Below are 12,357 nucleotides of genomic sequence, written 5' to 3' on the forward strand. Positions count from 1 at the left end.
ATATTTAGAAATAGTATAATTCCTGACCCCTCTAATGTTTACAATTTCTCTATTATCTTATTATAATTATAATTATAATTATTTTATTTGTTTGTGTCTGTTTAACATGTGCTGTTTATGAAACACTGAAAATGTATAATAATTATTGTAATTGTGTGACCCATTCAAAATATCTAAATAAATAAATATCTCTAGGACTTTTATCACAAAATAAATGTCGCGGAATATATGACGTATTTATGGATCACTGACGCCAGATTTGCCCCAACTCTTCCCCAAATACCCCTCCCTCCTCGCTCTGTTCGCTATTGTCTCAAACGCTCGAACTGACAGGAGCCTCATGTACCACTAACGCTCGGATAAACGGATTTTACGTGAACTAAAGGTAAGAGAGGGAGATATTTTCCGCTCTTTCACAGCTGGTGTACAGAGGTGTGTGTGTGTGTGTGTGTAGGATGAGTGGATGAGTTTGACGGGTCACGGGATGTGCTGCTGCTCATATGGCCGTTAGGATGCAGAACAATGCATCTAGTTTAACGCATATTGTTCTCTGTATGTTTCTAAGCGAGTGTTCACTAGACGCGTTGGTGTGTTTTCTGTTCTAATTCTGCGCGTTTTAAAGATCTGGATAATCTGTGTGACATCTGCAGGGATTATGAAATCTGTTGCATCAGATCAAATGGGCTTTATCATAGAGCATCTCTCTGCTGTATTTGTGTACAGATGTTATACATGATTTCCATCACATTCGTCCTAAACACATTCATCTAACATCTGATGATTTATGAACACGACCTGTTGACTTTTAATTATAAGAAATTCATACATGAGTGCTTTTACGATTATGTATTTAAGTATTAAGTGTTTGTGTGTGTGTGTATATATATATATATATATATATATGTGTGTGTGTGTGTGTGTGTGTGTGTGTGTGTGTGTGTGTATACACTATATGTATATATATATGTATATATGTGTGTGTGTGTGTGTGTGTGTGTGTGTGTGTATACACTATATGTATGTGTGTGTGTGTATATATATATATATATATATATATATATATATATATATATATATATATATATATATATATATATATATGTATGTATAAATATATGTATGTATGTGTGTGTGTGTGTGTGTGCATGTATTATATGTGTATATATAATATGTATATATATGTATATACACACACACACACACCCAGAGTAAATATAGACCTATAGCTAAACTCATAATAATAACGTTACATGTTTCTAATAATATTTCACATTTATACTGTATTATCTGTTTGTTTGTTTATTGTTTGACAACAGATTTAACAACTTACTTTAATTAAAATAAAAGAATGTAAGCTAAAAATGAATTTGTTTATATAACATTTTGATTCCTTTAATGATGCCGTACATTAATTGCAGGAATTGCAGTAGCAGACATCAGGCCTCATGTGTTTGGCTTTAATAGTTTCCTTACAGTCATATGTCAGACTTAAACGCGAGCCCTCTGATCTCTCACGTGGTTTTTGTTGTAGTTTGTAACCATTACATGATTGCAGATTGGGAAGATTGATGGACAGATGCTAATGGAGGTTTATTGACGGTTCTCCTCGCCCTTAAGCATCCGAGAGGCGGAGAATATATGGGACGACGTGTAATAGCTTATTTCAGGTGTCATTTAGATGGAGCTTGTTGGAAGTCATGCTGGCAAAGTCCTGAGGAGCGTCTGAACCACACCTTCACAAATATACCTTTACTTTTGGGATGCGTCAGTCTGATGTGTTGATATATGCTTGTTTTTCCAGTGATACTGGTTTTGCATTGAGTCAGGTTGAGATTATTAATAACCCTGTGTCCATCTGATGGTTTTGAATATCTGTTTCCTGTAATGGGCTGGTCAGACGTTGTGGGCATGAGGCTCGATCGATATTAAAAGAACAGAGGTTGTCATCACAATCTCTGCACTTCCCAAGATACAATAACTTCCTGAAGTAAGACAAAAAGAGGAAGAATATAAATATCGTTGTTGGGAATTATATTTGACAGAAAGGCCTTGCACAGCTGCTTATCTCCTGACTATAACAAGAGAATAAATCAAGTTTTCAGGTTTAATAAATAGTTTTTGGGAAACGAGAGGGACGGTACAGCACTGAGGATTAAGTGCTTGGGATCCTGATCTGAGGATTAGTTGGAAGTCAAAGCAGATGAGATGGGCAGTACAGAGTTACAGTATAATATTGACAAAATATAAATAAAATGTCTAAACTCTGAAGCTGGAGTTTAACTTGAAATTTATCAGCCAAGTAATGGTCATTACAAGGCATTTGTTATATTAAATTGTTCCCATTATTAAATGTAATACATTGTAATGCATTTCTATTCACTTTCACTTTTGTTTGTGGTACAGTAGCTCTGTTTTGATCTCTCTATACACACAAAAACACACATTTGAGTTTAACAAACAAATGCACATTGTTACAAAACCATGTGAATACAAAAAAACTTCATCGATGGATCAGATATTTAACATTTATACTGTGTTAGTCTTCTTTTAAAAACATAAAAGCAATGTTACCAACTCGCTCCATGAATCGCCTGCTGCAAACATGAGTGAAACCTCACACTGAGGTTGTTTGTAAGTCGTGCTGTATAAAAGGGTCTGTGTGAATGTGAATGTGAATATAATAAAGCCTACTTCTCTGTTATCTTTATTTGTATTTTTTTTTTGCCTTGTGATTTATTGTACATTTGTGTAAGCAGACTTTTGGCTCTCGTCTTTTATCCGTTATAGAACCAACCCTTGTTTTCCAAATGAATACCGTGTTCTGTACACCTCATCATGTAGGCCTACACTTCTATGGGATTTTCTTCTCTCCAGACCTCAAGACAGGAAGTTCATGTGTACTCCTTTAAACCGTTCTGGAGCCTTTCTTTTTCTGAACAACAGGAAGTGCCCCTCACTCGCCCCTCTGAGGCCTGTCCTGAGGAAGACAGTCGCGCTTTAGAGACAGACAGGCGCACCAAAAACTATCAAGACACTAAAGTCACACTTGTATCAGTGTCACTGCATTAGATCCAATCTGCACTCATAACTATGTATATGTTACACTATCATAATAATAATTATTAGTAGAGATGCACCGATTGCATACCTGTCAACATTTGGATACCAAAATACGGGAAATCTGAACGCGCGGGGGTGGGGGGGTTTGGGGGAATGGCGGGGGGGATGGGGATGGCAGAGGCAGGCTAAATAGACATTAATTGCGCAGATATTAACATAAATAAATACATACATACTATCCAATTAAAATAAACATAGGCCTAAGACTTATTCATGTTTCTTTATTTATTTTTATCAATTGCAACAATTAACTACATTAATTAATCACGATTAATTGCCATTAAAAAAACTTACATTTTATAATGTAATAATTTCACAATTAATCTCCAAATTAATGTAGAAAAACATAAAACAGTATATTTTAAATATTTGTCTAACAGGTAGGAAAAATATACAGAAATTGAAGTTATAAAACAGTTTGCACTGCATACAATTTAAATTGTACATAGATTAATCCTTATTAAAGTAAAAAAAAAAAGATCTTTAGTCAAGAGCAGTGAGTGCTTTTCTCTGTTACCTTTGTTCTTTGATTAACTTTACTGACAGAAAGCTTTATTGGCTACTGTCTCTTTAAAAACAGTCGCTGACGGATCTTACACGCGTCTCATTCTCTCACAACTCTTTACTTTCATTTACGACTTTTTTTTTTAACTAATAGACTGCTCAGACTGTTCTTATGAGGATACTCGACAAAACGGACATTTTGACATAATTGCGTGTGTTAATGCCATCTCTCTCATGTTCATCCATCCTCGGATGCTGCTGATCTTTGCGCGATTTTTCCCCCCAAACTACTTCAGTGGAAATCCCGCCCTACAGCCGATTCTAAAGATTTTATTGGTCATGTGAATCACAGTACTGATTGCCTACACCAAACACTGACCCCTAAACCTACCCGTCATTGTAACCTTAACCAATGAAATTAGCTGCAGGGCGGGATTTCCGCTTAACTGGTTTGCGCCCTTTGGGATTTTTTAAAAAAAATTATAGAAAGATTACAAATACGGGAGAAATACGGGAAAATATTTAAACGGGATGATAGCGGGATAGCAATGTAAAATACGGGAGAATCCCGGGAAAAACGGGAGGGTTGACAGGTATGCGATTGATCGGCTGGTGACCGGAATTGGCCGATTTTCACGTGATCGGCCGTAACCGGCGACCGGCCGGTCAGTCTGACAAATGCCGATTTTATGCCGGTCAAATGCACTCGGGCGCCGCATGATTAGCATCGCGCAACATCAGCATCACACGTGCACACGGAGCACATGTAGAAAACCTCGTGAATTACGTCCGTTCAGACCGCAAGCGCGTATTTTTTTTCGCCGTGCATGTTAATCATTGAGTGCATTCACAACGGAAGCAGGAGCAGCGCGTGAGCGTCAAGCAGGAGCGTCGCGAGCAGTGAAGCGCGTGTTTCGGCGCAGAGTCTATTTGCTCTGCACTGCTCGCGCTCAATTAAAGGGAAAGCACACTTTTGATGGAAAATAGCCTTATAGGGTTTCACAAAAAAAGTATGGGATGATTATAGTCTCAAAAAGATTAACACGTGTAAGCACACTTATTAATGAACTTGATACATGTTGCAGAAATGTTTTATCCATGCCTTTCAACTTGCGTGTGCAAAATTCAAAATTGAATGAATGTGAAGCAATTTGTACAAATAGAGACATTGTTGTGAATACAAATGTTTTCCTTTGTATTAGTGTATCATAGTTTGCGCATGCAACACAGAAGATGTGCATGTGTGGATCAGGTGACACGCGTGCATTCATTGACGTCTCCTCTGAGTCAATCTCATTTGATTCATTTGGATTTTGAGACTTTCTTTTCGCGGTTTTTAAGCATTTCACAACCCACACACAAACAACTACAAATGAATAGGCCTGGTGCTAATTATTAATGTGTGCACAACTACCCATCTATTTGACAAATTCACAAATGTGCGTCACTACATTTAAACTAATACAATACAACTTGTGTGTGCAAAATCCAAAATCACATGAATGTGCAGCATTTTGAACAAATAGAGACATAGCTGTTAATACAAAACCTCGATCTTGTATTAATGTAGGCCAGAATTTGTGCATGCAACAAGTAAGATGTGCATTTGTGGATCAGGTGACACGCGTGCATTCATTGACTCGTTTCTGAGTCGATCCTATTTGATTCATTTGGATTTTGAGACTTTCATTTCGCAGGTTTCGCCTCGCACGATCCACACACAGATGTCTGAGAAAACCTGCTACCACTAGATGGCAGTATTCTGCTAAAACAGACAACGGCAGCATAATAAAGCGTTCTTCCCCATTTAAGACGCTTAATGAGAGTGATATTGAAGCACCAAATTTAGTCCTACCTTATTAATAAAGCATACTTTATAGAGGCAAACAGATTACATCAGATTATGAACAACACCCATAGAAAACCACTATAAAACGCTTAACGTGCAATCGCGCGTTGCATGTTCAATAAGGTGTATAGGCTACTGAGTTTAAATATCACCGTCATTACTGCATTGACGTTAAGCTTTTTCTTTATAATATGCTCTATGGGAGGAAAACTATATAGCCTACAGACAAGCGCCAATGAACGCGACGCGCGGCGTTTCATGTTAATGGCATTTTCCTTCCTGTTAAAAAAAAATGTTTCGCAGTTGCGTTCATATTATGCTTATTTTTTATCTGACTACACATAATGTACATAGTATACAAGCTTTGGAATTTGAAAATGTCTGTTTTTAAATGTTAAAGACGATTTTCACAGTAGCCTACATTTGTTTTCCCTTGACCCTTAAGCCATTATTATAGGCTAGTCTTACTATAGCACGATTAGTTTTAACTATATGCAACCATTGTATATCGACATGAAATATTAATTGAAAATCAACTGGCCCTACGTGTGTAGCTGCATATTTCTACATGAGAATGCTTTGACGCGCTAACCACGGCTCGTGATGCACAAGGGAACGTCGGCCAATTCCACTGCGTTAAAACGTATAATTTGTTTTCATTCAAATTACTTTTAATATTTAAAAACAGACATTTTCAAATTCCAAAGCTTGTAGAAGGTTCCTGTAAGACGGATTTACAAGTAAAATTTGGACAAGTCTTCCCTTCATTTTTAAATTGCTATTTTTAAATCTAAATTGAAAACTTATTTTTATTCCCTGGCATTTTAATGATCTCCTGATGCTGTTTCTGCCTGTTCTGTTTGGTTGTTCCTATGCTTTATTCTATTTGTTTTTACTTTGTTCAGCACTTTGGATAGCCCTGCTATGTTTAAATGTGCTTTATAAATAAAATGTACTTAATTACTTTCTTACTTTACTTCATGTACTGTAGGCTATGTAGCCTGTATTCTGCAGAAAAATACTGTAATTCACTAAAAGGGTTTTTTCATGTTCAAAATGGCTGTAGTAGGCTATGTTCCTAGTGACTAGACTGGCTTACTACAGGTGAAATTGTCCAAATACCGCCCTTGCCTATTTACAGTAAACAATATTTTTTTAAACAAAAATTACTGTAATTAACCAAACAGGTTTTTGGTGACTTAGCCTACTAAAGGTGAATAATGCAACATTTCACCTGACTATCACTAACGTACTACAACCTTTGGAACATGAATAGAAAAACAATTTACAGTAGGCTAATTTAAAAAATCGTACTGTTCAATCGGGATATTGGCTGGACATACAGTAGGCTAAGTCAGTCTGCCCACTAGGCATTTACCACAACCTTGGAAGTATTAATTTGAATGAATGACTGGACGTTTATATTTTTTGACTGTGAGTGGAATTTGCAGATGGTCCCTTTAGAAAATGCGCGAATATCAAACCTAAAACGTACTTCACTGCGCTCTCGGACGGTTTCTCTCCCATACACATGCAAAGTTAAACGCTGCAGAATTTCATGTTAAGCTTCTTTTTACAGGCTCAGGAAGGGAAATGCCATTAACATGAAACGCCGCGCGTCGCGTTCATTGGCGCTTGTCTGTAGGCTATATAGTTTTCCTCCCATAGAGCATATTATAAAGAAAAAGCTTAACGTCAATGCAGTAAGACGGTGATATTTAAACTCAGTAGCCTATACACCTTATTGAACATGCAACGCGCGATTGCACGTTAAGCGTTTTATAGTGGTTTTCTATGGGTGTTGTTCATAATCTGATGTAATCTGTTTGCCTCTATAAAGTATGCTTTATTAATAAGGTAGGACTAAATTTGGTGCTTCAATATCACTCTCATTAAGCGTCTTAAATGGGGAAGAACGCTTTATTATGCTGCCGTTGTCTGTTTTAGCAGAATACTGCCATCTAGTGGTAGCAGGTTTTCTCAGACATCTGTGTGTGGATCGTGCGAGGCGAAACCTGCGAAATGAAAGTCTCAAAATCCAAATGAATCAAATAGGATCGACTCAGAAACGAGTCAATGAATGCACGCGTGTCACCTGATCCACAAATGCACATCTTACTTGTTGCATGCACAAATTCTGGCCTACATTAATACAAGATCGAGGTTTTGTATTAACAGCTATGTCTCTATTTGTACAAAATGCTGCACATTCATGTGATTTTGGATTTTGCACACACAAGTTGTATTGTATTAGTTTAAATGTAGTGACGCACATTTGTGAATTTGTCAAATAGATGGGTAGTTGTGCACACATTAATAATTAGCACCAGGCCTATTCATTTGTAGTTGTTTGTGTGTGGGTTGTGAAATGCTTAAAAACCGCGAAAAGAAAGTCTCAAAATCCAAATGAATCAAATGAGATTGACTCAGAGGAGACGTCAATGAATGCACGCGTGTCACCTGATCCACACATGCACATCTTCTGTGTTGCATGCGCAAACTATGATACACTAATACAAAGGAAAACATTTGTATTCACAAAAATGTCTCTATTTGTACAAATTGCTTCACATTCATTCAATTTTGAATTTTGCACACGCAAGTTGAAAGGCATGGATAAAACATTTCTGCAACATGTATCAAGTTCATTAATAAGTGTGCTTACACGTGTTAATCTTTTTGAGACTATAATCATCCCATAAAAAAGTGCCCAAAATGCACAGAATTTGCGTGTTTTAACAAGAACTGGAGTAGGCTATGTCAGAAAAGAAAACAAAGACTAATATTTATAGAAAATGTACCCATTTAAACTTGTTTTATTATTCAGTTTGTACAAGTGATTGCAATAGGCCTGTGTGTGTGTGTGCTTTGAGAAATATCTTAATACTGCAAGGCTATATTTATTTTGTTTTTTATTTATATATTATTTTATTGCCATTCCCTGTTTTCATACAGACGTTTCGTTTGCTAAATACATAAATACAAAAATTATTGGATATTGAATGTGAAAAGGAAATGGTTCTTCCACAACACTGCACTTTAGATGTGTGTGAACTATGCAAATTGTAAAATGTTTTATTATAGAAATGATATAAAATAAATATTTGTGTGTGCTGTAAAGTGGTTAGAAAAAATGAAATCGGAATCGGCTAAAATCGGTATCGGCAGGTCAAACTTAATGAAAAATCGGAAATCGGAATCGGCCCAGAAAATTGTAATCGGTGCATCTCTAATTATTAGTAGTAGTAAAAGTATGAATTATGCATACAGTTTTTATTAATAAATAGCAATAATAACAGTAATAATACAGTAATAATCACATAATGTGAAACAAAAAAATAGAAAAAAAATGCATTATGAATATAAAAATAATAATTATAATCATAATATTCAATCATTATTGTTGTTGCTGTTGTTATTCATAATGCATATTTTTATGCATATTTAATTTAATTTTAATAAAACTAATTAAATTGGTTCTGAATTTCATGTATTGTATACTTCAACATAAAAAATCACCATTAAAAAAATATTAAACCTTTTTTGTAAGGGACAGCTGAAGCCTTTCACATAGCTCTCCAAATGACATAATGGTTCAAATGTTAGCCTGGATTATTGTCTCGTACAGGCTTGCTGGAGCGGAGAGATAATCTGCCAAACGGCTGGAGGAGAAACACTGAAATGTCAGCAGAGAGAGAATGAGGACGGATGAAAACACACATGTGCATATGATTATTACTGTACATGTCATGGTATTTTCTGTGTCCTTCAGGTATAGGCTGGAGTCTGCGCATCTCCATGGTGTCTTAATGCAAAACAGGATGTGACATCAGCAGCCTTCACGTCTTCTGCTCGTGCGGTTTGGGCATGAGTGAGAAGCCCCGCCCTCATTCGCCCAGCTGACCAATCAGAATGTTCGAGGTGAAGCCCATGAGCGTTGAGAAGAAGGACACAGCTGCGGGAACAGGTGTGTGTGTGTGTGTGTGTGTGTGTGTGTGAGAGACACAGAAAGAGGAAGTCACATCAGGCTGAGTTACTACAGTAAACTGCTCCACTGAACCACATATTCACCCAACCGGAAATATGTTACAGAGCAACAAGAAAAGGAAGAGAGGGAAATTAAACTTAAAGGGCTCTTGACATGATAAAAATCTAATTTGCCTTGATCTTTTGACAAATAAGAGGTCTTTGTACCATTAAAACTTCCAAAATTGCATGACTTAAAATGTCCTCATCCGTACAAGAAGAGCAATTCATTTGAACATGTGGGGATTTGTGACATCACATGGGCAAATACATTTGCATATGATTGCCACTGGAGCAAGACAACAGTCGAATAGTTATACGTCATCACACCATTGGCCCCGCCCACTGGCGTTCAGTCGCTTAAAGTCGACATGAAACAGAAGTTGTGTTTTTTTTCCCTATTGTGACGTATATCTGAGTGAAAATGTAGGGCGGGGCTTGATTTGGTCTGTGAGGAATTGATTGGACGGTTGTGGTTTGCTATTGGTCGATCTCGTGTGAGTGACAGGTTGCCCCGCCCTCACGCCAGTAAACACGTCATCAGAGAAGAGATGTTGCTGAATTTAACAGCACATGAATTAAAAAGAAAAAAACGATGTGTATGGATAAATAAGACTGCAATATTCCATAAAAAAATGATAATTTTCAATTTTGATTTCATGGTGTCTTTAACCTGTCCGTTTAAACAGCTCGCTTGTATCTCTGTAGTAGAGACTTCAGAAGAATCCCAGCGTTTTTCATTTTTAATGGCGTCCCAGATCACGTCTGAGGATTATATGTTTGTTGGGAGCGTTTGACTGCAGATTGTCTTGTAAACGAGGCACAGTGTAATAGAGAGTTCGCAAAGAAACATTTAGGGAAAGATGAAGCAGCAACTGTATTGGATCTGACAGCAGCTCCATAGCTTTGTCTGTAAATTATGGTTTCATATGGATAATGTTTTCAAAACACTTATTCCTGTGCAGTAGTGAGTGGGCGTTGATACTTTTTTCTTATGCAATGACATTAGCCAATCAGCAGTGGCCATTTACTGACAAGCCAGAGCGTTTCAGAGAGAGGATCAGAATGAGGGTTGAAAATTAACATTTTTGCAAAATATATTACTTATATAATCAAGGAACATATTGAAATAACAATAGAAATCCATATAATTTCCCCTTTAATTTTAAAATCAATGCAACATTTCCAACCTGTCCAATATGTCATATGATAATTTTTCATTGATTGTGGTTTTGCTGGTTGACATTTATTGTTATATTGTGTATTTTTTTTTTGTCTTGTGTTGTTCAGACTGAATGTGTGTACTTGAATATTTAGCATTATTGTAGTATAACATGTAATTGCTCTCTAATGAGTTATTTCAGAGTAAATTTAGAATCTGGGATTGTCAGATTTAATTACTAACTTAAGGGTATTTAAATATAATTATTAAAATGATTATTCATTATTATATATATTATATACATATACTATATTATATACAGATACTTGTGTATATAATTAAGTATTGTTAATATTATTATAATGATTCATTATTAACAATTAGGCTAAGTAACATTTCTAGTCATTCGTGAGCATGAGTTTTTAAAAAATAATCTTTACTCACAATTAGAAATTTCTACCCAATAAAATATTTTAGAGCTTGACAAAACTAGGAAAATGTATATTCTTTATGAAAATGTCTGTGACTTCCAGGTTTAACCAGACTGAGAGAACTAAAAATGATAGTTGTTGAGGGAACAAATTAGAATAATGAATAAAAATGTGTTCTAGCTTATTTTAAATTAGTTTTGTCTCATTTTAAATAATTTTAAGCCATCTTGTGGTTGAGAATCTTCTCTAGAAAGATTTCAGGCTGTGCATAGCTGTAAATGCATTACTTTTCAAGAAACTGATGTCGTAATTGACCTGAAATCACATCATACTTTTAATTATTAAATTATAAATTAACGTCTATAATATTGGGATTCTTTGGAAGGATATGCTGAGCGGCAGGTGGTAAAACACAAGGTTTGGTGAACCTTTCCATACACAATCCTAGACTGTGCGGAACAAGTTTCTGATCACCCGATAGGCATCACTGACATGTAAACGTGGATGGTCATTTGCAGTGACATCTAGGGATTGGTCAGGATGATTCATTTGTCATGGCACAGAATAATTATACAATGCTTCGTCATCGCAGACTAATGAACTAGTCGTTTAGTAAATCCATTGAGTAATTAATTTCATGTTTTGCACATTACGCCAGAAGAACGCTCTGTGGAGGGAGTTTAGAGTTCTGAAAGTTTTTTTTTTTTTTTTTATCTCAACATATCAAGGCAATTATGATTCCTCTAATTATGGCCACGTGTATCCTGACTTGAATGAACAGCAGATGGCGTGCATGGATTCAAAATGTGCAACCGTGTCTCTTCTGACCTGTGAAGTTCATTGAACCCCTGATTGAATGTGTTATTTCTGTGTGTCCTGTAGATGAGGGCAGTAAGGTGTGTGACGGGGGTGTCAGCAGGGATTCGCTGTATCTCTACGAGGGTCAGGACTGGGTCATCTCCCCCTCCTGCTCTCCAGAGGAACCCAGCGCCATCTCACCCATGCTGGCCGAGGAAACTTTCCGCTACATGAGTAAGTCACTCTGAGTGTGTGTTTGCTGCCAAACACGTGTGCATGACTGTTTGGTTGCTATGTCTGTCAGGATTGCCATTGTTGTGGAAGCTAACCGCTGGTGATCTTCAGGCATTTTTGAACGAAAAATGTTACGTTTTGTTTTATAAAAAATGTTTACTTCATTGGAATGGTACGAAACTTGGTAAAGTTTTTACCACTTTCTTGTGTGAACACAAAAAAAAGGGAAAAAA

General features: G+C 36.4%; 1 protein-coding gene across 2 annotated transcripts in view; it reads left to right on the plus strand.

The window, feature by feature from the left end:
• The first annotated feature begins 273 nt into the window (after positions 1 to 273).
• The window catches only part of trak2 (trafficking protein, kinesin binding 2), a 33,502-nt gene continuing 21,418 nt past the window's right edge, over positions 274 to 12,357 (plus strand). For both annotated transcript variants that reach the window (XM_081381394.1, XM_081381395.1), the window contains exons 1-3: positions 274 to 385; positions 9,246 to 9,440; positions 11,975 to 12,124. In XM_081381394.1, coding sequence (XP_081237520.1) covers positions 9,386 to 9,440; positions 11,975 to 12,124 — 205 coding nt within the window. In that variant the 5' untranslated portion in view covers positions 274 to 385; positions 9,246 to 9,385. The remainder of the gene's footprint in view (positions 386 to 9,245; positions 9,441 to 11,974; positions 12,125 to 12,357) is intronic.

The sequence above is a fragment of the Scardinius erythrophthalmus genome (assembly GCF_964197995.2).
Source record: "Scardinius erythrophthalmus genome assembly, chromosome: 12".
In the NCBI taxonomy this organism is placed as follows: Eukaryota; Metazoa; Chordata; class Actinopteri; order Cypriniformes; family Leuciscidae; genus Scardinius; species Scardinius erythrophthalmus.